The 20,800-nt window shown below is 34.7% G+C and overlaps 4 protein-coding genes across 5 annotated transcripts; 1 reads left to right on the top strand and 3 right to left on the bottom strand.

Annotated features, from left to right (window-relative positions):
* Positions 1-1,022: 1,022 nt before the first annotated feature.
* On the bottom strand, positions 1,023-5,781 carry dnajb11 (DnaJ heat shock protein family (Hsp40) member B11). The gene is made up of 10 exons (XM_058787132.1): positions 5,623-5,781; positions 5,000-5,156; positions 3,933-4,030; positions 3,566-3,698; positions 3,244-3,386; positions 3,076-3,158; positions 2,894-2,951; positions 2,613-2,724; positions 2,237-2,396; positions 1,023-2,110 (listed from the first exon to the last, which is right to left on the bottom strand). Exons 1-10 carry the CDS (start codon positions 5,694-5,696, stop codon positions 2,046-2,048), a joined length of 1,083 nt encoding a protein of 360 aa, XP_058643115.1. The 5' UTR covers positions 5,697-5,781; the 3' UTR covers positions 1,023-2,045.
* A 1,544-nt stretch (positions 5,782-7,325) lies between these two features.
* rabl3 (RAB, member of RAS oncogene family-like 3) lies at positions 7,326-10,960 on the top strand. The gene is made up of 8 exons (XM_058787377.1): positions 7,326-7,401; positions 7,705-7,796; positions 7,895-8,024; positions 8,139-8,253; positions 8,355-8,505; positions 8,642-8,713; positions 10,173-10,211; positions 10,374-10,960. The coding sequence occupies exons 1-8, from the start codon at positions 7,356-7,358 to the stop codon at positions 10,428-10,430; spliced, it is 702 nt and encodes a 233-aa protein (XP_058643360.1). The 5' UTR covers positions 7,326-7,355; the 3' UTR covers positions 10,431-10,960.
* LOC131546508 (granzyme B-like) lies at positions 10,823-14,016 on the bottom strand. Its single transcript, XM_058786109.1, has 4 exons — positions 13,097-14,016; positions 12,788-12,956; positions 12,450-12,710; positions 10,823-10,843 (listed from the first exon to the last, which is right to left on the bottom strand). Exons 1-4 carry the CDS (start codon positions 13,237-13,239, stop codon positions 10,823-10,825), a joined length of 594 nt encoding a protein of 197 aa, XP_058642092.1. The 5' UTR covers positions 13,240-14,016.
* A 1,059-nt stretch (positions 14,017-15,075) lies between these two features.
* On the bottom strand, positions 15,076-20,159 carry LOC131547081 (granzyme B-like). Of its 2 annotated transcripts, XM_058787364.1 has the most exons (6): positions 18,257-20,159; positions 17,975-18,122; positions 17,638-17,806; positions 17,302-17,562; positions 17,136-17,202; positions 15,076-16,601 (listed from the first exon to the last, which is right to left on the bottom strand). In XM_058787364.1, exons 1-6 carry the CDS (start codon positions 18,300-18,302, stop codon positions 16,594-16,596), a joined length of 699 nt encoding a protein of 232 aa, XP_058643347.1. In that variant the 5' UTR covers positions 18,303-20,159; the 3' UTR covers positions 15,076-16,593. The 2 variants fall into 2 exon arrangements, with proteins under 2 accessions (XP_058643347.1, XP_058643346.1); XM_058787363.1 differs by lacking the exon at positions 15,076-16,601 and having other exon boundaries at positions 16,610-17,202; positions 18,257-20,155.
* Positions 20,160-20,800: the final 641 nt, after the last annotated feature.

Here is a 20,800-nt window from a genome sequence, read left to right as displayed (position 1 = left end):
AAGGAGTCTCTTCTGCTCACCAATACTGCATTTATTTGATCCAAAGTACGGCAAAAACAGTAAGATTTCAAAATATTTTTACCATTTAAAATAACTGTTTTCTGTTTGAATATATTTTAAAATGTAATTTATTCCTGTGATTTCAAAGCTGAATTTTTGCATCGTTACTCCAATCTTCAGTGTCATGTGATCCTTCAGAAATCATTCTAATATGCTGATTTGCTGCTCAAAAAAAAATATTTAATATTATTATATTTAAAATAGCTGAGTAGAATTTTTCCAGGTTTCTTTGATGAATAGAAAGTTCAGAAGAGCAGCATTTATCTGAAATAGAAATCTTTAGTAACATTATAAATGTCTTTATCATAACTTTTGATCAATTTATAACCTCCTTGCTAAATAAAAGTATTTATTTTATAAATACTTAATATATTAATATATAATAATAAAAATGTTTCTTCAACATCAAATCAGCATATTAGACTGATTTCTGAAGGATCATGTGACATTGAAGACTGGAGTAATGACGCTGAAAATTTAAATATATTCAAATAGAAAGCAGTTATTTTCAATAGTAAAAATATTTCACAATATTACTGCTTTTGCTGTATTTTGTCTCAAATAAATGCAGGCTTGGTGAGCAGATGACAACTTAAAAATATAAAAAATCTTTTGACTAGTGTAATTCAATAAATATAAAATTAATTAAATTTAAACATATATTCTACATAATACATACTGCATAATATACAATAGTTTATATATACACATACTACCAGTCTCAAGAAACTCTAAAAAGAGGACTAATCCTGGAGATCGTCTATCATTTGCTGCCCTCTACTGGACAAGTCAGTTACTGCCTACCTAACAGCAGCTGACACCACACCAATGCATATACACTCTTTTTTTCTACTGTAACCATTAAAGTTTAAAGAAACCCAGTTAGGCAAGGAAGTTGAAATTTGAAGCCATGTGTCAGAAATCTTCCAAAATAAACAAATACTCCGTTTTCATATCAAATCCATTGTTAACCAGAATTAGAAACTTTTAATTTTTAATTTGAAAATGACAAATGATATTTCCTTCACTTGTGCACAAGTTATCCTAAGAAGTTGTTCATTTTTTTCTGGTACAGTCCACAAATGAGCAAAGGAAACATACTAACTAGGAAGAGACCCAATGGGCTGAACATCAGGAGGGGTTGTGAAAGAAACAAGAAAGCGAGTCTGTCACATAAAAAATTCACAGGAAAGAGTTGAACTGTACAGTTTAAGAGGTTTTCTGTTTGAACTTCAAAACCCAAGTAAATGCCTCCGAGGAAACAGACCTGTAGCAAGACGGCAAATCAGAACAAGGCAATCTCACTCTCTCTCTCTCTCACACACACACACACACACAAATTTGCAGCTTGATGAGTACAAAAACAACACTAACTGCGATAAATCTGTTCTTTAAAACAAGCAGACCAAAGACTGAAGAGTCTAAGTTGAGAAAGCTCAATGAACTTAAATTCATATAACGGTTTCTTTCTTAAAAGATTTGAAGACTAAGGTCTTGAAGATGTACAGTGCTGAGGCAGGTGTTTAAATTGTCCTCTGGTTTGAAGTTTCAGTCCTCTTTCTGTTTTTGTGGTACAGTCAGTCTCAGGTCAACTGGGGCAAAACATTATGCTGATCCATGAGTGGATGGTGATTGACTGGTCATAGCAGAAAGTAAGTGTCCAAACACTTAAACTGACGAAAAAGGTCTTGAACCATTTACTCCAAGTATGAAACCATGGATCATATAAGGAAAAACTAATAATTTGGACAAAAACATGTTGAGTCAAATACAAGAATTTCTTTCCATGAGAAAACAATGCCTTTAAAAATGTAAATGAAAGAAAAGAAAAAAAAATTAAAACATTAATGTCAACCCTTCCTGAGAACAATCAGAAAAAAATAAATACACCCCATTGCTTGTTCTTCAGTGTGCATTTAAGTGTGTATGTGTGTGAAGGGCAGGCAGGGACAGGGCAATCAGTCCTGATTTACTTGGCTGGTTTGTCAGTATCCCTGCAGTCCGTTATAAACCTTTTGAGATGGTGCCTGTTTCAGAAGTTGCTTTATACCTGAGGAAAAATAAAATTGTTGCATTTATTAAACACAAATGCACAAAAGGATACAGAAAGTCCACAGTAGTCACCATATCTCTACTAAAATAGCCCACTGCCCATATTCACTAAATGTTCTCCTACCATCTTTCTGCTGGTCATCAAGCTGCTCCTTGGGGAAATCTACATCAAAGGTGACTATGAGCGACCCACGGATATTGTTGTTGTCAAAATTTGGTAAGCCCTCACCCTTCTTCCAAATACGAGCTCCTGGCTTAGTGATTTTATCTCTGACCACGTGCACCTACAAGACCACAAGATGAGTTGGTGTGAGTTTGTGTTGAGTCATATTTTATACAGCAAATACATCAACATATGACAACAGGAAGATATTGAGGAACCACCAAAAAATTATATTAATAAAATCAATTGAATTATGATACATTATTAAGTCACGTCTTTTAGTTGCACATGTGAAATCAAATATAAATATATTTTCTAAAAATTAAACAAAACATGCCTTGTGACCATCTAAATGACTGATGTCCATCTCAAAACCGACCAGAGCCTCTACCAGAGAGATGGTGACGTTTGTATAGAGGTCGTCACCTCTGCGCTCAAACATTGGATGCCTGGAGAAGAAGATATTTACATGTGACAAACTGGAAACAGGTAATAAAAATCTCACTCTTTGAAGACAGAGAATAAATGGAGGCACATTAAGTTAAATTATATTAAACATACATTAAGAGAAAAGTTCAATACACTGTTATAATTGCTATAATTTAATACTACTCTTACTTTAAAACTTTGATGCGGAAACGCAGATCTCCAGGCTCACCGTCAATGTGAGGTTCACCTGTAGTCAGTCAAACAACAGATGTGTCACATGTAAAGTCTATAAATAATATGTTGCAGCATCTAGCGAATTCATAAAAACAAATGTTACTGTATTGAGTTATCCGTATAATTATTTTCTATACCTTCCCCAATAAAAGGGTATTCCATCTCATCTCTCACACCCTGCTCGATCTCCACCTCTAGCGTCCTCTCTTCATTCACAAGCCTGGAAACAATGATACGGCGTTTAAACAGAAAACCATAATATGTCCTACTGAGTCAAAGTTAGAGTGATTACTAAGCAAACTTACTTGATATTGGGGCATTCATCACAGACTACTTCTTGTGTCATCTGGAAGCGACCTGGTCCTAGCTGTGTGGTTCTCATTTCCTGTCGGCAATTGCATTTTCTTTTGCCTGGGGCTTCTTTTGCTACAGGTTTGTTTCGAACCACCTACATGTTGAAGATGAGAGGAAACAGAAAGACAGGAAAAATTAAAGGAGAGTGTCCATTTTCATGTGACTATGCATGTTCACTGCCAGACAAAGCCTACAGAAGCACACAAAGTGTGTGTATACTACAGTACATCAGGAAGGAAATGGAGAGGGATCAAGAACAAAAAAGAAGCTCACCTCTACAAAATTCCCTGAATACACCTCTTCTAGGGTTACTTCAAGGTCCAGTACTATATCATTACCCCTTGGAATATCCCGGCCGGCTGGCTGCCTATTTCCACCGAACATAAATCCAAAGTCGCCAAAGAAACTTGAAAAAAACACAACAACACATATTTGAATATCAATATAGTCACAGACTGTATGAATGTGCAGTGACAGTACCAACAGTTTTGTTTCAAATGGGCACATATCTGAAATTAGAATACCAACTTTGCATCAGTCATTTGCAAATCTCATGTGCACAAATCATATAACATTTCTAGGAAACTTTTCAGTAGTTAACTGTGGAGGAAAACCCTTAATTAAGCTGAGGCTCATTTACCTGGAGAATATATCACCGTGTGAACTGTGATGGCCTTCTTTTAAACCCTCCTCTCCATATGCATCATACTGCTTCCTTTTCTCCTCATCCGAGAGCACCTGTGAATAAAACAGACAATTAGAAAATAGTCCTTTCACCCTGAAAAACATCTTGAACTGAGCAATGAGCAACCCTGAAGTTGTTTTTAGGGGCAATTTATGTTTAACATAAAACACATAGGTAACTATAGTGTCTAAAGCCATAATTAGATATTATGAAATATACAAAATGTTAAATAATAGATTTTAAAAAATTGACATTTTGCGTCCTCTTTTTAAATACAAGGGAAGTTTTTTTTTTCCTTGCCCTAAGCAATCCATGATTAATTTCTTATTTCTGGCATGGTTATAGACATTAAAATTGCACTCCTTTTTTTTAAAGCAACCTGCTTCAAATAATAATAATAAAAAATACATAAATAAAAAAAGTTAAAACTTTGAACAAAAATCAAATATTATAGATTGAAATATAAAAAATAATTTAAATCGAATTATTACTATTTTATGCAATATTTAAATTATTTATTAATATATAAAAGGTATAGTTATGTATAATATTATAATGGAGCCAACCACTGCCTACTTGGCATTAAACAGAAAATCATTTATTATGTAATAAGAATTTCATTTTGCATTATTACAAGCTACACTAGTGGTCAACGTCATAGATATATAATATACAACAATAAGCAGATGCTTCAACCAATCAGAGGCGGCCACACATTTCTTCCAACCAATCAAATCGCTCCTTCGGTTCGTTTCTAACAACAACGCTCATGCTGGTCAGATTCACTGGCTTTCTACTGACGTTTATGTTTATAAAAATATGATAAATCTCTAATGCAATGCACCGCCAATTTACATACTTGTATTAAAGTTACGCGAAATATTCGCATTAAAACCAAGTCATGTCATTCCCTAATACACATCACGTTAATATCCAGTGAGGACAAAATATGTTTGTTCCACATAATGCGTTACGGTCAAAACGAAAAACATAAGGACTTGTTAAAACATAAACAATCATACCTCGTAAGCAGCTCCGAGGTCTGCAAATTTGTCTTGGGCATTTGGGTCATCTTGGTTTCTATCTGGATGAAGCTGCAATGCCAGCTTTCTGTAGGCTTTCTTAATGTCTTTAATTGATGCTGATTTACTAACCCCCAGAATATTGTAGAAATCCCTCCTGAAAATACACATTACTTCAGAACTTCGTAAACCAGTTCATTCATTCAAACTAATGAGGAATAGATGCAGCAACATTGACACTGATGTCTAACTATTTAACATCTGTACACCTTGATGAGGATATCAGCAAAAAGACAACAGCATGAAGCTTAAGATTTTTCTGAAAGAAATGTGGTATATAAACATGTAGCAACAATGACAAGTTATCAGCCTCGTTACAGTTTTGGTACTTTAAAATACACTGTCCTTTTCTGAACAATAAACATTGCAGGACTTAAATAAACGCATCAAAGTACAATAAATAAGAGAGGTGATATTAAGTATTTTATGGCGAGCTTCACTAGCATGATGCACGGACAGTGGCGTAGACCAATCACAGTGAAACATGTGTACCAGCCAGAGTAACGATACTGAGTTTTAACACATTAAACCTAAACCCTGAAAATAACACGGTATTCACTTACCCAGCCAGTACTGTCAATATCAAATATAAAAGTAGAAAACAAACACTCGACAATTTCATTCCTCTAACAGCCATGGGTCCTCGTTTCTTTCAGAAGTCCAATAAAATACACCGGCTTTCTGTGATGTCTATCAAAAAGCCTCTTCCTGCTCTGTCACAAGTCCCGCCTCATTTTAAAACGGAAGTATTATAAAAGTTCAATCGAAAAATGTCTCATAATAAATTAACTATATGATATGATATGAGAACTGTAAGCCAAGTAATGTTGATATTAAACGCAAGCAAGCGAGGCTAATAATAAATATGAAACCCCATATCACACAAGGGCTTCTGGGTCATTCTACAGAAACGTCCACTTTTCTGTCCCTAGACTTTAAAGAAATAGTATAATTGAAATATACATTAGGGTTACAATTTTTTTTTAATATTTTAAAATGACACGATATGTTATTTGAACAATTACACCTTCCTGAGCCATCAATGTGGCATTTTTTTTTTTTTTTTTTTATTAATTATATAGAATTATAAGTACCACAAAACTGCTCGTCCCCACAGCCATGTACAGCAGGAAAGTGCTTTATTTTGAGGTCAAAAACAGGATTTTCTACCATTTAAAATGCAAAAGTCATAACTATCAAATATATGATATAAATGGCATAATAAAACAAAATGCCAAATAAATATTATAAAATATATAATGAAAACAGTGGTCCCCTGGAGTTGTGTCACTGGTGTTACCGCTTAACAAAAGTCTTTTATTTTGGAATAAAAAATCACACTGATGACATCACTCGACTTCCTCCTTCCTATTTTCTAAACATCTATGAAAAAAGGCCCATGTTTAGTCCACTGTTTCTTTTCAGTTATGATAAATTTTCTCATTTATCTCATGATTTCATATGAAGCTTTTGGTTGATGTCACTGGTGTGACCTATTTATTGTTAGGGAAATGTAAAAAAAAAAAACTATAATACAAATGCATTAAACTACTTAATTTAGTGAGTATACCATGATTGACAACATGTGTTTTGATACCTTGCAGCAGACATTTTGTAAAATGCATTTTACATGAAAATTGTCACTGGTGTTACTGTCACTGGTGTTACCTTCCTTATGGATAACACCAGTGACGATCAGTATATCAGGTCTAATGTATGTCACTGGTGTTACTGTCACTGGTGTTACTGTGCTGTGCTACTGTGTTACTGTACTGTTTTTGTCTGTCACATTAAATAAATAAAACATAATCTCCTTATCTCTTGCATTTTCATTATTTTTTCTGTAACTCTGACTACATGTGCTGAATTTTTTTTTTTTTAGAAATAATATTTCATAAAAACTTTTAATATTGCTAAAGAAGGTAACACCAGTGACAAAAAAATTATACATATGACCTTGAAATAATTGCACAAAAAAGCTAAACAAATATATAATTAAGCTGTCATTTATATGTGTTCATAAAGTCAAAAGGTAATCTAATAATGTGGTCTAAGTTTAAATGTAAAAAAGAAATAAAAATTTTAAGACATTTTGCCATACCAAAAGTGGACGTTTCTGTAGAATGACCCTTCTATTAAATACAAAATTTTATTTAAAAAAAAATTCAGTTTATATTTTCAGTTTTATTGACTTTGATTTTCACTATCCTCCGCTCTGTACAGTCTTCACGTATTTCTGCAACTTTTATTTTGTTCTCATACACGGACAGAGAGAACAGCGCACTTCCGGAAAGAAATGGCATCTTTGGACAGGGTGAAAGTGTTGGTTTTGGGAGATTCTGGTAATAAATATTACCTAAATAATCTGTCGACTTTGTTTTTTCTGTAACCTCCTCAAAGATATTGTGAATGTACATTTAAAACGTAAGCGTGTTGTCTAAGATTCGACTCAAGCTAGAAGTATTAGCCTGCCACATTTGATTGGATTTCTACAATATTACTTTTATGTTCGTTATTATTTGATAATATCTATTATGAGGAACCACACTTTCGATGTTATTTTTGTACTTTTTCTCTTAAAAATAAATACTTTGTGAGCCTCAGTATTGCTGTTCTGATCAGTGTTATTTTGTGTCTGTTTACAGGAGTAGGGAAGTCCTCTCTTGTACATTTACTTTGCCAGAATCAGGTTTTGGGGAATCCGTCATGGACTGTGGGCTGCTCAGTGGATGTCAGGGTATACAGTGACAGTCGCAGTGATTATTATTAATTTACTGTGTCATTATTATATAAACCTATGAAATACAGGAAACTCAGTCTTGATTGTTTGCACAGGTTCATGACTACAGAGAAGGCACTCCAGAAGAGAAGACATGCTACATTGAACTCTGGGACGTTGGGGGATCTATTGGCAGTGCCAGCAGTGTTAAAAGCACCAGAGCTGTGTTTTACAACTCTGTTAATGGTTAAGTATCAGACACACCATTAAAAGTTTTTCTTACATATGTACAAATAAAAAGCATGCTGGAATATTTGTAATGACTCTTCTTTAATGCTTAATCACTTTTTTCCCTTCTAGGTATTATTTTAGTTCATGATTTGACCAACAAGAAATCCTCCCAGAATCTGTACCGCTGGTCACTGGAGGCACTGAGCAAAGACTCCTCTCCAACTGGCATCATTGTATCAAATGGGTGAGTCCAGGTTAACTTCTGGTTCAGAATACAGTACTTTATTTTGTCTATAAGTTCCCAGATGTTAAAAAGGAAATAATTCTGATGTTTTGCACTTGCAGGGATTATGACAGAGAACAGTTTGCAGAGAACTCAGTTCCCCTACTGCTTATTGGCACCAAATTTGATCAGATCCCAGAAAACAAGAGGAATGATGTGCTGACCCGCACTGCCTTTCTATCTGAAGACTTTAATGCGGAAGAGATCAATTTGGTGTGTGCTGTTATAATGTCTTAACCCAAACTTATATAATATTAAGCAAAAAAAAACTTGTTCATTTGTTGTATTAAATCTCCTTTGGGGATTTCGCACTTATGAATTCTGAGCTTTTTCCTGCTTTTCTTCTCAGGATTGTACAAATCCACGGTATCTTGCTGCTGGATCATCAAATGCTGTTAAATTGAGCCGATTCTTTGACAAGGTAGAGACTTCACTGAAACTAAAATATATAATACACTCCTGAACAAAATCTTAAGACGGGGGAAACATTACAAGTATTTGCATTTCGTGCTGGTGGATCATAACCAGGTTGTAAGTACTGCTTCAAAATGCCACAAGAAGAAACCGGAGCAAGAGACGAAAAGTAGAGAATAGTTAATTTATTGAAAACTGCATTTAAACTCAAACAGACTGTTCATCAGCTGATCAAAAGTTTAAGACCATAGCCTTAAAAAGTTAAAATCTGCGCAAAAGTATGGCTTTCATGTCAATGTCGTTCAGGCAGTAACACTGTCATGACCTCCTGATGGCAAAGGCAAGAAAGCTCTCTGTCTTTGAACGTGGCAGGATGGTTGAGCTGAACAAGCAAGGATGCGTACAACGCACCATCGCTGTCGAGGTTGGATGCAGTAAGATAGTCATTTTACATTTCTTAAAAGATCCTGAGAGTTATGGGTCAAAAAAGTCAAGTCAAAAAAATTCACCTGCACTTCGCTGGAGGATCCAATGGGCTGTCTGTGAAGACACAAGCCAATCCTCGACCCAGATTAAGGCCCTTACTGATGCTGACTGCAGCCCAATAACCATAAGACAGCATCTGATGGCTTCCAACGTTACTGGCATGACAAGGAGATCCCACGGAGATGTTTTCTACGCGGCACAGTGGAGGAGGCTCCATCATGATCTGGGGTGCTTTTTCCTTCAATGGGATAATGGAGCTTCAGGTTGTGCAGGGGCGTCAAATGGCTTCTGGCTATGTGGACGTGTTGCAGCGGGCATCCTTCTTGACTGAGGGCCCTCGTCTGTGTGGTAATGACTGGGTCTTTCAACAGGATAACGGCAACGCTGCAGTTCACAACGCCCGCCTAACGAAGGACTTCTTCAAGGAGAATAACATCGAACCTTTGGACCATCCTGCGTGTTCCCCTGATCTTTTTTGGGGTCTACCACTTGACTTGTTTGTCCCATAACTCTCAGGATCTTTTAAGAAATGTAAAATGACGGTCTCGTTGTGCGCGTCCTTGCTTGTGCAGCTCAACCATCCTGCCATGTTCAAAGACAGAAAGCTTTCTTGCCTTTGCCATCAGGAGGTCATGACAGTGTTACTGCCTGACGGAAAATGTTTTTTTTTTTTTCTGATATTTTTGCGCAGATTTTAACTTTTTAATGCTATGGTCTTAAACTTTTGATCAGCTGATGAACAGACTGTTTGAGTTTAAATGCAGTTTTCAATAAATTAACTATTCTCTACTTTTTGTCTCTTGCTCCTGTTTCTTCTTTTGGTATTTTGAGGCAGTACTTACAACGTGGTTACGATCCACAGGCGCGAAATGCGAATACTTGTAATACATGTTTTCTTAAGATTTTGTTCAGGAGTGTATACTGTCTCTCTGTGCAGCGTACATGCAAGTTGTGTGTAAATTATTATTTTTTCTCTTTAGGTAATAGAGAAGAGATACTTCACAAGAGACCCTAGCCAGGTGAGAGTGTGTACTTTCTCTGTTTGCATGTGTACCAAATTTGTGTATATGTTTATAAGATTCTAAATCAATCTGTATATGTAATTCATTTATAATTTTAATGTAGAGTAATGCATTATTATTTTGTTATTTAATAACCTATTATGTTTTTTTTCTCCCTAGATGCAGAGTTTCACCGACAGGAGGCGCTTTAATTTCAAGAGTCTCCACAATGATTGAGTTTACACATAGACTTTGGGCTTAGTCCTGTTTGTAACCTGGACAAGCATATGAATATTCTTCAGTCATGTTTCTCTGCAAAGTCCAATCAGTTTGAGGGTTGTTTTTTAACATTAACCTCCAGCTTACCACGACAGAACAATTTACGTGAATTGATTATCAGCTGTATTCTGAGATATTTGTATTTTCAAACGTAATGGTAAAAATATGGACTCAAGGAAATGTGTTTACTGTTTGTGCTAATGAGGTGATGGGAACCCCCCCCCCCCCCTTTTTTTTTCTTTTTTCTTTTTTCTTTGGTAAGAGGTAATGTAAATGGTTTCCCTGTTTATAGTATCATTTCAGGAGATATGACTAGGTTTTTTATTAAATGAACCATTTCTGCTTAATCATTAGGATTTGTTACCAGTCATCTGAAGGAAGAAATTAATATTATCACAGATTTACATTTTTTGTTGTTATTTATCTTTGTAAATTAAAACTGATTCACAATTCTTTGCTATATTAGCAAGCTGTTAATAAACAATAAATAAAGATCAATTTGAATAAACTGTTTGGCTCTTCTTTTTCCACTTCTTTATACATGCATATAAATCAAATTCCACAATTGTATGGTTTTAGTAGACAGACATCATATATTCTGAACTGAAGTATCGCTGCTATGTGATTCTGTATTGTGAAGTGAGCACTGAGCAGCAGTTTGAGAGTGACTTCCTGCAGCACTTACACAGTCACATTAGTTAGGATTTTTCAACCCTCAATAATGTAATTTATGTAATTTCATCAAATCTAAAATATATTTAGTTTTTTTTGTTTGTTTGTTTTTTGGCAAAAGGTGAAATATGTAGTTTCAATATTATTAAATTGTTAACCTCAAAATGTTTTGGTGTGATTCAGTCAGCTATCAGATAAGAAAGCATGAGATGCATTTTACTTCATCAGCACCAACTCTTATGATCTCAGGTATTCATCTGCTAGACAAAGAGCCCCGGTCATTGGCCAAACAGGATTTGAACTTGTATATTTCAAATACTGAAAATCTCTATTTGAAATATTTACAAGTGTAGATGGTTGTCAATGAAAGCATCTACTTTCGATAAGACAGACAGTATAGTAGACATATTGTTGACACTTTAATAATATTCTCAACTTTGGCTCAAATACACCTCTAGTTTTTATATCTCTCACCACATGCTTGCATACAGAGGGCTTCAGAGGGGGACTTTTCACAGCATCACTTCAGAGGTTTTGGCAGAAACAGACTAAGATAAGCATCAAGCAATCACACACCAACCCCTGCACAGTTAAAATAACCATTATCTGATGGTTAAATTGAGCAATGAGAGTGAGAGTGTGACGAGAGTGTTTTCTTATCATATATTAAGATTGATCTGATTGGCCCTATAACAGATTATTTTCTAAGCAATTATTATTAATAAATCTTCTAATGGATTAATGAATATTGCTGTGAATTTTATTTCTAGAGGTTTCACGGTCAATCAATTAATACAGAAATCAAGTCTTAGTCACTTGTTTATTAGTAATCTCAAACAGGATGTAAACAAATGCAATGAGATTTTGACAGTTGCAGCAGGAAAAAAAAATATTTAAAAAAACGTAAAAGCCTAAAAGAGAAAAAACATATTTAATGTAAACCGATTTAAATGTATTCATTCATTCATTCATTTTAATTTTCTTTTTAATCCAGGGGAGGAAGTAGGAGATTTTAACATAAACCTGAGGATACGTGGTATTTGTACAGTTATTCTTAATGGTATATGAAGAAATTCCTTGTGGTTTAGTATTGCAGATAAGATGACTTCCTGAATCCCCTAGTGAATAAGATGGATAGAGAAATACATTAATATAATATAATATAATATAATATAATATAATATAATATAATATAATATAATATAATATAATATAATAATATAATATAATATAATATAATATAATATAATATAATATAATATAATATAATATAATATAATATAATATAATATAATATAGAAATACCGAACAAAAAGCATGTTTCCCATCTGAAACACTACAGATCATTCTCTCAGAGCTGAAGTACTGCTTCCACTTGTTTTTACATTCGAAGCTGAACTGCAGTTTAAGCTTGACTTCTTGCATCACATCTGATGCCTGTTCTCCATTTGGGGTTTTCAACCCCCAACCAGCAATGGAGCATTTAACATTAGCTGGTGTTTTTCCATTTTTCTTTGGAAGAGCCATAACTTTCACAAATTTATTCAGCTTGGCTTTGTTCTTCAGCTGCAAATAGCAAAATAATTTAAAGAGAGCAAATAAAGTGCATAATATAGAGTGACAGTAGGTGAAGGTGAAAATACCTTTAGTAACATTATATCATAGCTGTAGTCCATCTTATTGTTCAGTTCAAACATAGGATGTCGAATGTATTTAATCACTGGGATTCTCTGCTGGGTCTTCTCCTTCTTTTTGATGTCGTGAGCTCCCAGAACAACCTCAAAGTGGTCTCGACTAGAGAAGACACTACGACTGTGGAAAAAATTAAAAACTGTTTAATGAAGGTATTTTGAATAACTAAAACACAGATTTACACATAAAATAAAAGTCTCAAGGCTACAACAGGGCTTTTTGAAAAGCATCGTAAATAATGCAGCCAGAGACACACTCACTTCAAACAGTGGGCCGCTGTCAGTACATAATCCTCTCTGATCAGCATCCCTCCACATGTGTGATGATTTTTGCACTGAATAGATGCCATGTATGGCCTAGAATGAGGTTTAGCCTCTTTTCCTCCAATAATACTGCTGTCCATGCCACCTGTGACAAAAACCAAACTTACACCATTACCAGATTACGTACGGAGGAATAATGGTGCTGGAACCTGTGTTTGTACAGACTTCTTATTCTTTTTCCTTATTGTCCTGCATTGAAAGTATGTGGGCATACATATGTTCCCCCCCCTGAATCCTTGAGTCATGTCCTACAATTTTCTTTCCACAATTTTGAATTTTCTTAATAGCCTATTTTCGAAGATTTCCTAGGCCGCTGGTTTGATCTTCACCAAAACAGGCACAGCAGCTATAGGGACAGTGCTGGCAAAAAGGGATCAAAAGTATTGTGATTTGTCGAAGCATTGCGAAGATATAAGTTAATTAATTGGTCAGGCAATGCCCATTTTTACAAGCTGACCTACATCTGCTGAACACAATGTTAAAGCTTAACAAACCTTGACACAACAGGACATTCTGAGGAGGCGCACAAAGTTTTGTAAAATTCCGCAGCAGCTCAGGAGCACCAGATTTTGATTCAGTTTATTTAATTTGTCTAACATGTTGTGTTTAGTAATATGAAAATTTGTTCTGTGTAGTATTTTTGCACCACATTACTGCTATATTATAAATATATGAAAGAATATTTTATTTTTATTTTTGCTGGTCAAAATAGCATGCAGCACCAATCAATATCTGCTTGTTTATGTACAACTGAAGCAGTTTTATATATTATCAATGTACAAAAACACAAAAGTTGTATATCCTTTTGAGCTGAAAATGTATTTATTAGGGTGTTTACTATAGTAGCTACAGTTTTACAAAACATTGCTCATTAGAGTTTAAACATAAATACACCGTTTGAAAGGTTGGAAGTCCACACATACTATATATATATATATATATATATATATATATATATATATATATATATATGTATATATATATATATATGTATATATATATGTATATATATATATATGTATATATATATGTATATATATATATATATATATATATATATATGTATGTGTGTATATATATGTATGTGTGTATATATATATATATATATATATATATATATATATATATATATATATACCGTATTGACCGAATATAAGACGATGTTTTTCCTTGAAATACATCTGAAAAACGCGCTCGTCTTATATTCAGGGTCTAGACTTTGACATGTCAATAATACACCCACAACAATAGGTGGCGCCAAAAACGCATAAAACGAGTGTGCCATGAAATATGTAATGTAATGTGTGTTGTAAAGATCGCGAATGAAAACAAATGAAAAAGAAAAGCTTACAGCAGCATGATCGTGACTGTCATGTTAGCCTGATGGGAACAAACTTCCTCTGTAAGTGATTTTAAAACATAAGACAGTACCCAGATTTGAAGACTACAATAAGATTTCACGTCTACTGATAATAACATTTTGGTAGGCTTCTATGAGTTGGATAGCCTAATTGTTATATAATTCAGATGGGCTACCTATTATCTACCTATTATTTCAATGGTATATCAAAATTTTCCAATGTCATTGTTGATACATTTTACCAGTATTTACCATACTTTCAAAACAAAAATTAGAATTGGAAAAATATGCAATATGAAAATAATTTGAGAATAAATGTGTTTTACAGAGAGAGAGAGAGAAAAAAAAAAGATTTGGTTTTCAAAAAGCCTTTTTCCAACAGGTACATCTGGAAAAAGGGGGTCGTCTTATAATTAGGGTCGTCTTATATTCGGACAATACATATAATATATATAATATATGTATATATATATATATATATATATATATATATATATATATATATATATACATATATTATATATATATATATATATATATAAAATAAAAAGGGCCTAATGGTAATTAATTATTTACTTTTTTATTTATTTATTTATTTTGATCTGCAAAATGACCTGTAACATGCAATTCTTCTAAATGTTAATGTTACAGACATACACCACATATCTTCTGATCACAATATATTATGATTGTAAACAGTGGTTTTTCCCTCTCTCTTTCAGTCTGACAGTAAGAGGGGTGATTTCTTTTGAAAGTTAGTTGTCCCCTTTGACACCAGTATTGCTGTAACCTGTTTCATCAAACCCTAAATATCAGTGAAAATTCAAAATGGGATTTTCTGTAAAAACCACATTATATTTGAAAAGAAACATTTCAATTGCAACACCTAATCATCCGCACGAATCATTGGTGCTTGGACCCTGATGATTTCCACTAATTTTTATTTAAATCATATTCTAGCTTTCAAATAATTTTTGCTCTTAAAAAAACAATGCACAATGCAAATTCAGAAAGAACAAAATCAATAACATCTTGCCAGCCAAAGGGAGACCAACGAGGAGAAGAAAGATGTAAGGAAACATGGTGCAATTATTGACTGAGAAGTATAGTCTGAGTTTAAGCATTAAGTGCGCATGCTATTCAATTATTCTGACCCACTCTCTGCACTTACTATTTGTATCTCCTCGCCCTCTTACCCAAAACCATAAATGCGTGTATAAAATTACAGCTAAAACCCAGGTGACAGAGGCAGACACTGAGCAGCGTGGTGTACGTCTGTGCTGATGCAGGAGTAGAACATGAACAGGATTTGACCCTCAATGAGGTCTACTTTCATATGTGACAGAGTATATAGGTCAGAGACTATTTTGTCACACTGGAAAGATCTGACTCGCATTTATAATAACACAAACAGTTCTCAGGAATATTGTCAACAGCGATAGTCAACCCCCCACCCCCACCTCACCAAAAAAATAGAAAGTTCTGTCAAACATTACTTTCAAACTTTTTGTGGTTCTTTCTTCTGCAGAACACAGAGGAAGATATTTTGATGAATGACGGTAATCAAACAGTTGTGGTTACTATTGTTGAGAGGTGAGTGTTCTTTGTCAAAATTTTTGGCCATTTATCCAGCAAAGCATTTGTGAGTTCAGACACTAATATTGAACAAGAACGTCTGGCTAGCAATCTCCAGTTCCAGTTCATCCCAGAGGTGTTTTTCAGGGGTTGAGACCCCTGAAAAAACAGCCTCATACCATTATCCCTCCTCTACCAAACTTTACAGTTGGCACAATGCCTTCAGGCAGGTAACTTCTGGCTTTCACCAAGCTCAGACTCGCCCATCAGACTGCCAAACAGAGAGGTGTGATTGGCCACTCTACAGAACATGTTTCCAGAGTCCAATGTCCAGTGGTGCCAATAATTCTGACCACAAATGTATAATTCTGAACTGAAGTATCGCTGCCACATGATTCTACATTCTGAGGTGAGCAGCAGACAGAGTGACTTTCTGAAGCAACCTTGATGCACTTTCTCCTTGTTATTTGTCATCTCTTTATCACTCTTATCATCTCTGTTATTTATCTGCCAGAAAAATAAAGAGGCGTCAGAGTCCTGGTCATTGTCCAAATAGGATTTGAACTTATGCATTTCATTTTCAAATACAAATAGTTTAAATGAATAGAATAACCTTTACATATTCACAAGTGTAATAGTTTGTTGTCAATGAATGAATCCATTTTTGATAAGACAGACCAAGATGTCAAAATGCGAGACAATATAGTAGACATATTGACACCTCAAGAATGTTCTCAACTGTCTAAAATGCACCTCTAGTTTTCACACCTCTACATGCTTGCACTCAAATAGGCTTCATAGTGGGACTTTTCACAAGGTCACTCAGAGAGAAGAGGTGAGAAATCACATGAACAAGTTTTTGCAGGAACATTTTTATTATTTTATTTACCTAAGTCTAAAAGATCACCTTTAATGTAAGAGCACCTTTAAGAACCAGATTATCTATCTATCTATCTATCTATCTAATTTTATCTTTAATCCAGGTGAGGAAGTAGGAGAGTTTTACATAAGCTTGAGGATATTTGGTATTTGTACAGCTACCATCAATGGTATATGAAGCAATTCCTTGTGGTTTAGTATTGCAGATAAAAGGACTTCCTGAATCCCCCTAGTGAATAAGATGGATAGAGAAATACATTAATATAATATATAATATATAATATATAATATAATATAATATAATAAATATAATATAATATAGAAATACCGAACAAAAAGCATGTTTCCCATCTGAAACACTACAGATCATTCTCTCAGAGTTGAAGTACTGCTTCCACTTGTTTTTACATTCGAAGCTGAATTGCAGTTTAAGCTTGACTTCCTGCATCACATCTGATGCCTGTTCTCCTTTTGGGGTTTTCGACCCCCAACCAGCAATGGAGCATTTGACATTAGCTGGTGTTTTTCCATTTTTCTTTGGAAGAGGCATAACTTTTACAAATTTGTTCAGCTTGGCTTTGTTCTTCAGCTGCAAATAGCAAAATAATTTATAGAGAGCAAACATAGTCCATAAAAAAGTTACAGTAGGTGAAGGTGAAAATACCTTTAGTAACATGATATCATAGCTGTAGTCCATCGTATTGTTCTGTTTAAACTTAGTATGTGGAATGCATTTAATCACTGGGATTCTCTGCTGGCTCTTTTCCACCTTGGAAATGTTGTGAACTCCCAGAACAACCTCAAAGTGGTTCTGATCACAGTGGACATTGTCACTGTGTAAAAAAAAATAAAAAATAAAAAACTGTCTAATTAAGTTATATTAGTTGCAAAGTATATTTGAATAACTAAAGCACAGATTTACAGATAAACTAAAAGTCTTGAGGCTACCATAGTTCTTTTTTGAAAAGCATCGTAAATAATGCAGCCAGAGACATACTCACTTCAAACAGTGGGCCGCTGTCAGTACATAATCCTCTCTGATCAGCATCCCTCCACATGTGTGATGATTTTTGTACTGAATAGATGCCATGTATGGCCTAGAATGAGGTTTAGCTTCTTTTCCTCCAATAATACCACTCCCCATCCCACCTATGATAAAAACATGAGTAACTCAGACTATTACCAGGCTATTTAAATATTTCATAGTTTTCCAATAGTTTTTCTAAATAAATAAAACGAGGCACTAAACAAATTCTGGAGAAATGTAATAAATGATGTCTTACCAGCCAAACAGATAACAAGCAGAAGAAGAAAAGAATTAAGAACCATGGTGCAACAGCCTCCGTTTAAGCATTAAGTGTTAATATGAACATATAAAAAAAACAACACTCTCTACCCTCACTAGGAGTAACTCCTCCCCCTCTTACCTCAAACCACAAAGTGTGTGCAAAATAACAACTAGCCATTATCCAACAAACAACTGAGTCACAGGAACAAAGAGTAATGAAATGCTATTCCCAATTAAGGTTATCAGAAAAGAAATAAAACAGTGCTTTAAAAAGTACCTTAATTCAAAATCTAGTGTCTATCCAAAAAAAGAAGAAATGATTGGGATGAAGTTTTGGTGGCCTATATAGATCAAATACAGACTGATCAATGTACATTATTTTGCAGCCAATTTTTATTTGACAGGACATTGCTTGTAGCAAACATAAAAGCATAAAAATTGTTGGGGGAAAAACAAAAAGGGGGGCATCTGTAACATACAAGAAGGAGTGATTTTGCTAAACCCTAAAATGAAGGTCATGACATTTGCTATTTACTTTACTTTCATATGGACATCTTAATTTTTGCAGTCACAGCTGGCAGCATCTTTGCCATTTCATAACATTTTATATGTAATGGCATGATAATCTATACCTTTCAACATTAAGAATAATTAATGTTAGGTACCTTCCCATGTACAAACGTTCTACAGCTGATTTTATTTTTGTTTTAGGATTGTATCAGATTTATTTATTTATTTGCACTTTAAACTGTTTGTCCTTTTGTTGCATTCTTTTTTTTATATATATGCAATTTAATAAGGCTAGTTCAATAAAAGTAGGTTATATTTCATACAGGACCTTAGTGGCATCATTTGTTCACAGCATTGGAAGCAATACAGACAAAAAGATTAAAAAAATGACTCTTAACCATTTTTATGACATTCCATATGGAAATGGTAGCAGGGAGTAGCCAAGAATTAAAAAGATTGCTGTTAAAACATTTAATGTTGAGATTATTTTAAGTGGTGATAACTGCAGAGCATCATGTTAGTACATTCATTATTTAAAAAATATGTTCGAATTGTACATACTCACTCCAAACAGTGACCTGAAGTCAGCACATAATCATCCCTAATCAGCATCCCTCCACATGTATGTTGTCTTCTATACTGGAGAGATGCCATGTATGGTCTGGAATGAGGTTTTACTGCTTTGCCACCTACAATACCACTCTCTATCCCTCCTGTGATCATGATACAAGAGCTTGTTAAGGTAAATATGGGATAGTCCACCCCCCCACCCCCAAAAAAAAGAAAGTTCTGTCAAACATTATTTTCACACTTTTTGTATTTCTTTGTTCTGCAGAACACAAAAGAAAATATTTTGATGAATGTTGGTAATCAAACAGTTGTGGTGACTAATGTTGAGTGGTGAGGTTTTTGTGGGGATTTTTGCCAATTGATCCAGTGAAGCATTTGTAAGGTCAGGGACTGATGTTGAACAAGAAGGCCTGGCTAGCTATCTCCAGTTCCAGTTCATCCCAAAGGTGTTTGATGGGGTTGAGCTACGTGATCTCATGACAAAAACGTACCTGTGAGAAGGGAACTTTTTTGCAAGACGCGAAATACATAGGCTACCAATAAGTACATATCATTGCAGTTTCTAACAGAAATAAACACTAGGTGGTAAAACAGCGAGCACTTGTAATCGTTTTCGTACACCGTTATGATTACAGCTCCATATGTTTCACTTTCCGGTCATAATAGGCTTGCTTGGTAGCTCAACTGGTGTTCTGACGATTTGTGCTACCTGCTCAGATTGTGCTTTCTCCCATTAAAAAGATAGCTAGCACAAATCGATAGCGAAAAAAATGCTACCTATCAGATTGTGCTACCAGCATCTTATTCATGTGGTTTGAGGCTTTTTTAATGTCCATACCTACCCCTACCCTAAACCTACCCGTCCACACCTACCCTTACCCTTAAAACAATGCAAATATATTATTGGTAGCACAATCTGATAGGTAGCATGTTTTGTCGGTACACTGGCATGGAATTGGATTTAGGATGCAGAATCCTTGGGTACAAATCCGGTGAAAAACATGACTTACGATGAAAGAGTTCGAAGATGAGGGATCGGAAAGCAAGCTAAAACAGCATGCTTGCGATTGCATTTTTATGCCACATTGACTTTTGTAATACTATCAGTTTTTGGTGTAGTTCAGATGGTACGATATTTTAAAACGTCATGGAGCATAGCGCCACTCAACGGACATTTCAAGTCAGAACTGTGGTGACACATACAAAACCAACGTTTCTTTTAGCACTTTTAGCGCCACTCAGTGGACATTTCACATCGATTATGTCTCGAAACGTACATGGCCGTACGTTCCCACAGGTACGTTTTCGTCATGATATCAGGTTGGAAAAATTCTCATATCATCCTTCCTCCACCAAACTTTACAGTTGGCACAGTGCAGTCAGGCAGGTAACTTTGGCATAACTCCAGGTTACTGACTGCCAAAGAGAGAAGCGTGATTTGTCACTCCACAGAACATGT

The sequence above is a fragment of the Onychostoma macrolepis genome, chromosome 09 (genome assembly GCF_012432095.1).
Source record: "Onychostoma macrolepis isolate SWU-2019 chromosome 09, ASM1243209v1, whole genome shotgun sequence".
In the NCBI taxonomy this organism is placed as follows: domain Eukaryota; kingdom Metazoa; phylum Chordata; class Actinopteri; order Cypriniformes; family Cyprinidae; genus Onychostoma; species Onychostoma macrolepis.
This window is presented reverse-complemented; position numbering and strand designations above follow the sequence as displayed.

Coding starts and splice junctions, on each gene's coding strand:
- dnajb11 (XM_058787132.1), bottom strand. CDS start 5,696: ATGGCTGTTAGAGGAATGAAATTGTCGAGTGTTTGTTTTCTACTTTTA. Junction 4,031..4,999: donor ACCTCGGAGCTGCTTACGAG/GTATGATTGTTT, acceptor TTTTATTCACAG/GTGCTCTCGGATGAGGAGAA. Junction 3,387..3,565: donor ATTCAGGGAATTTTGTAGAG/GTGAGCTTCTTT, acceptor TTCAACATGTAG/GTGGTTCGAAACAAACCTGT.
- rabl3 (XM_058787377.1), top strand. CDS start 7,356: ATGGCATCTTTGGACAGGGTGAAAGTGTTGGTTTTGGGAGATTCTG. Junction 8,025..8,138: donor GTTTTACAACTCTGTTAATG/GTTAAGTATCAG, acceptor TTTCCCTTCTAG/GTATTATTTTAGTTCATGAT. Junction 8,506..8,641: donor ATGCGGAAGAGATCAATTTG/GTGTGTGCTGTT, acceptor TTTTCTTCTCAG/GATTGTACAAATCCACGGTA.
- LOC131546508 (XM_058786109.1), bottom strand. CDS start 13,239: ATGGACAGCAGTATTATTGGAGGAAAAGAGGCTAAACCTCATTCTAGG. Junction 12,711..12,787: donor ATGATATAATGTTACTAAAG/GTATTTTCACCT, acceptor TGCTATTTGCAG/CTGAAGAACAAAGCCAAGCT. Junction 10,844..12,449: donor GGAAACATGCTTTTTGTTCG/GTATTTCTATAT, acceptor TTCTTCCTTCAG/ATGACTGGTAACAAATCCTA.
- LOC131547081 (XM_058787363.1), bottom strand. CDS start 18,302: ATGGTTCTTAATTCTTTTCTTCTTCTGCTTGTTATCTGTTTGGCTG. Junction 18,123..18,256: donor GCTTGTTATCTGTTTGGCTG/GTAAGACATCAT, acceptor TTTTTATCATAG/GTGGGATGGGGAGTGGTATT. Junction 17,203..17,301: donor GGAAACATGCTTTTTGTTCG/GTATTTCTATAT, acceptor CTTATTCACTAG/GGGGATTCAGGAAGTCCTTT.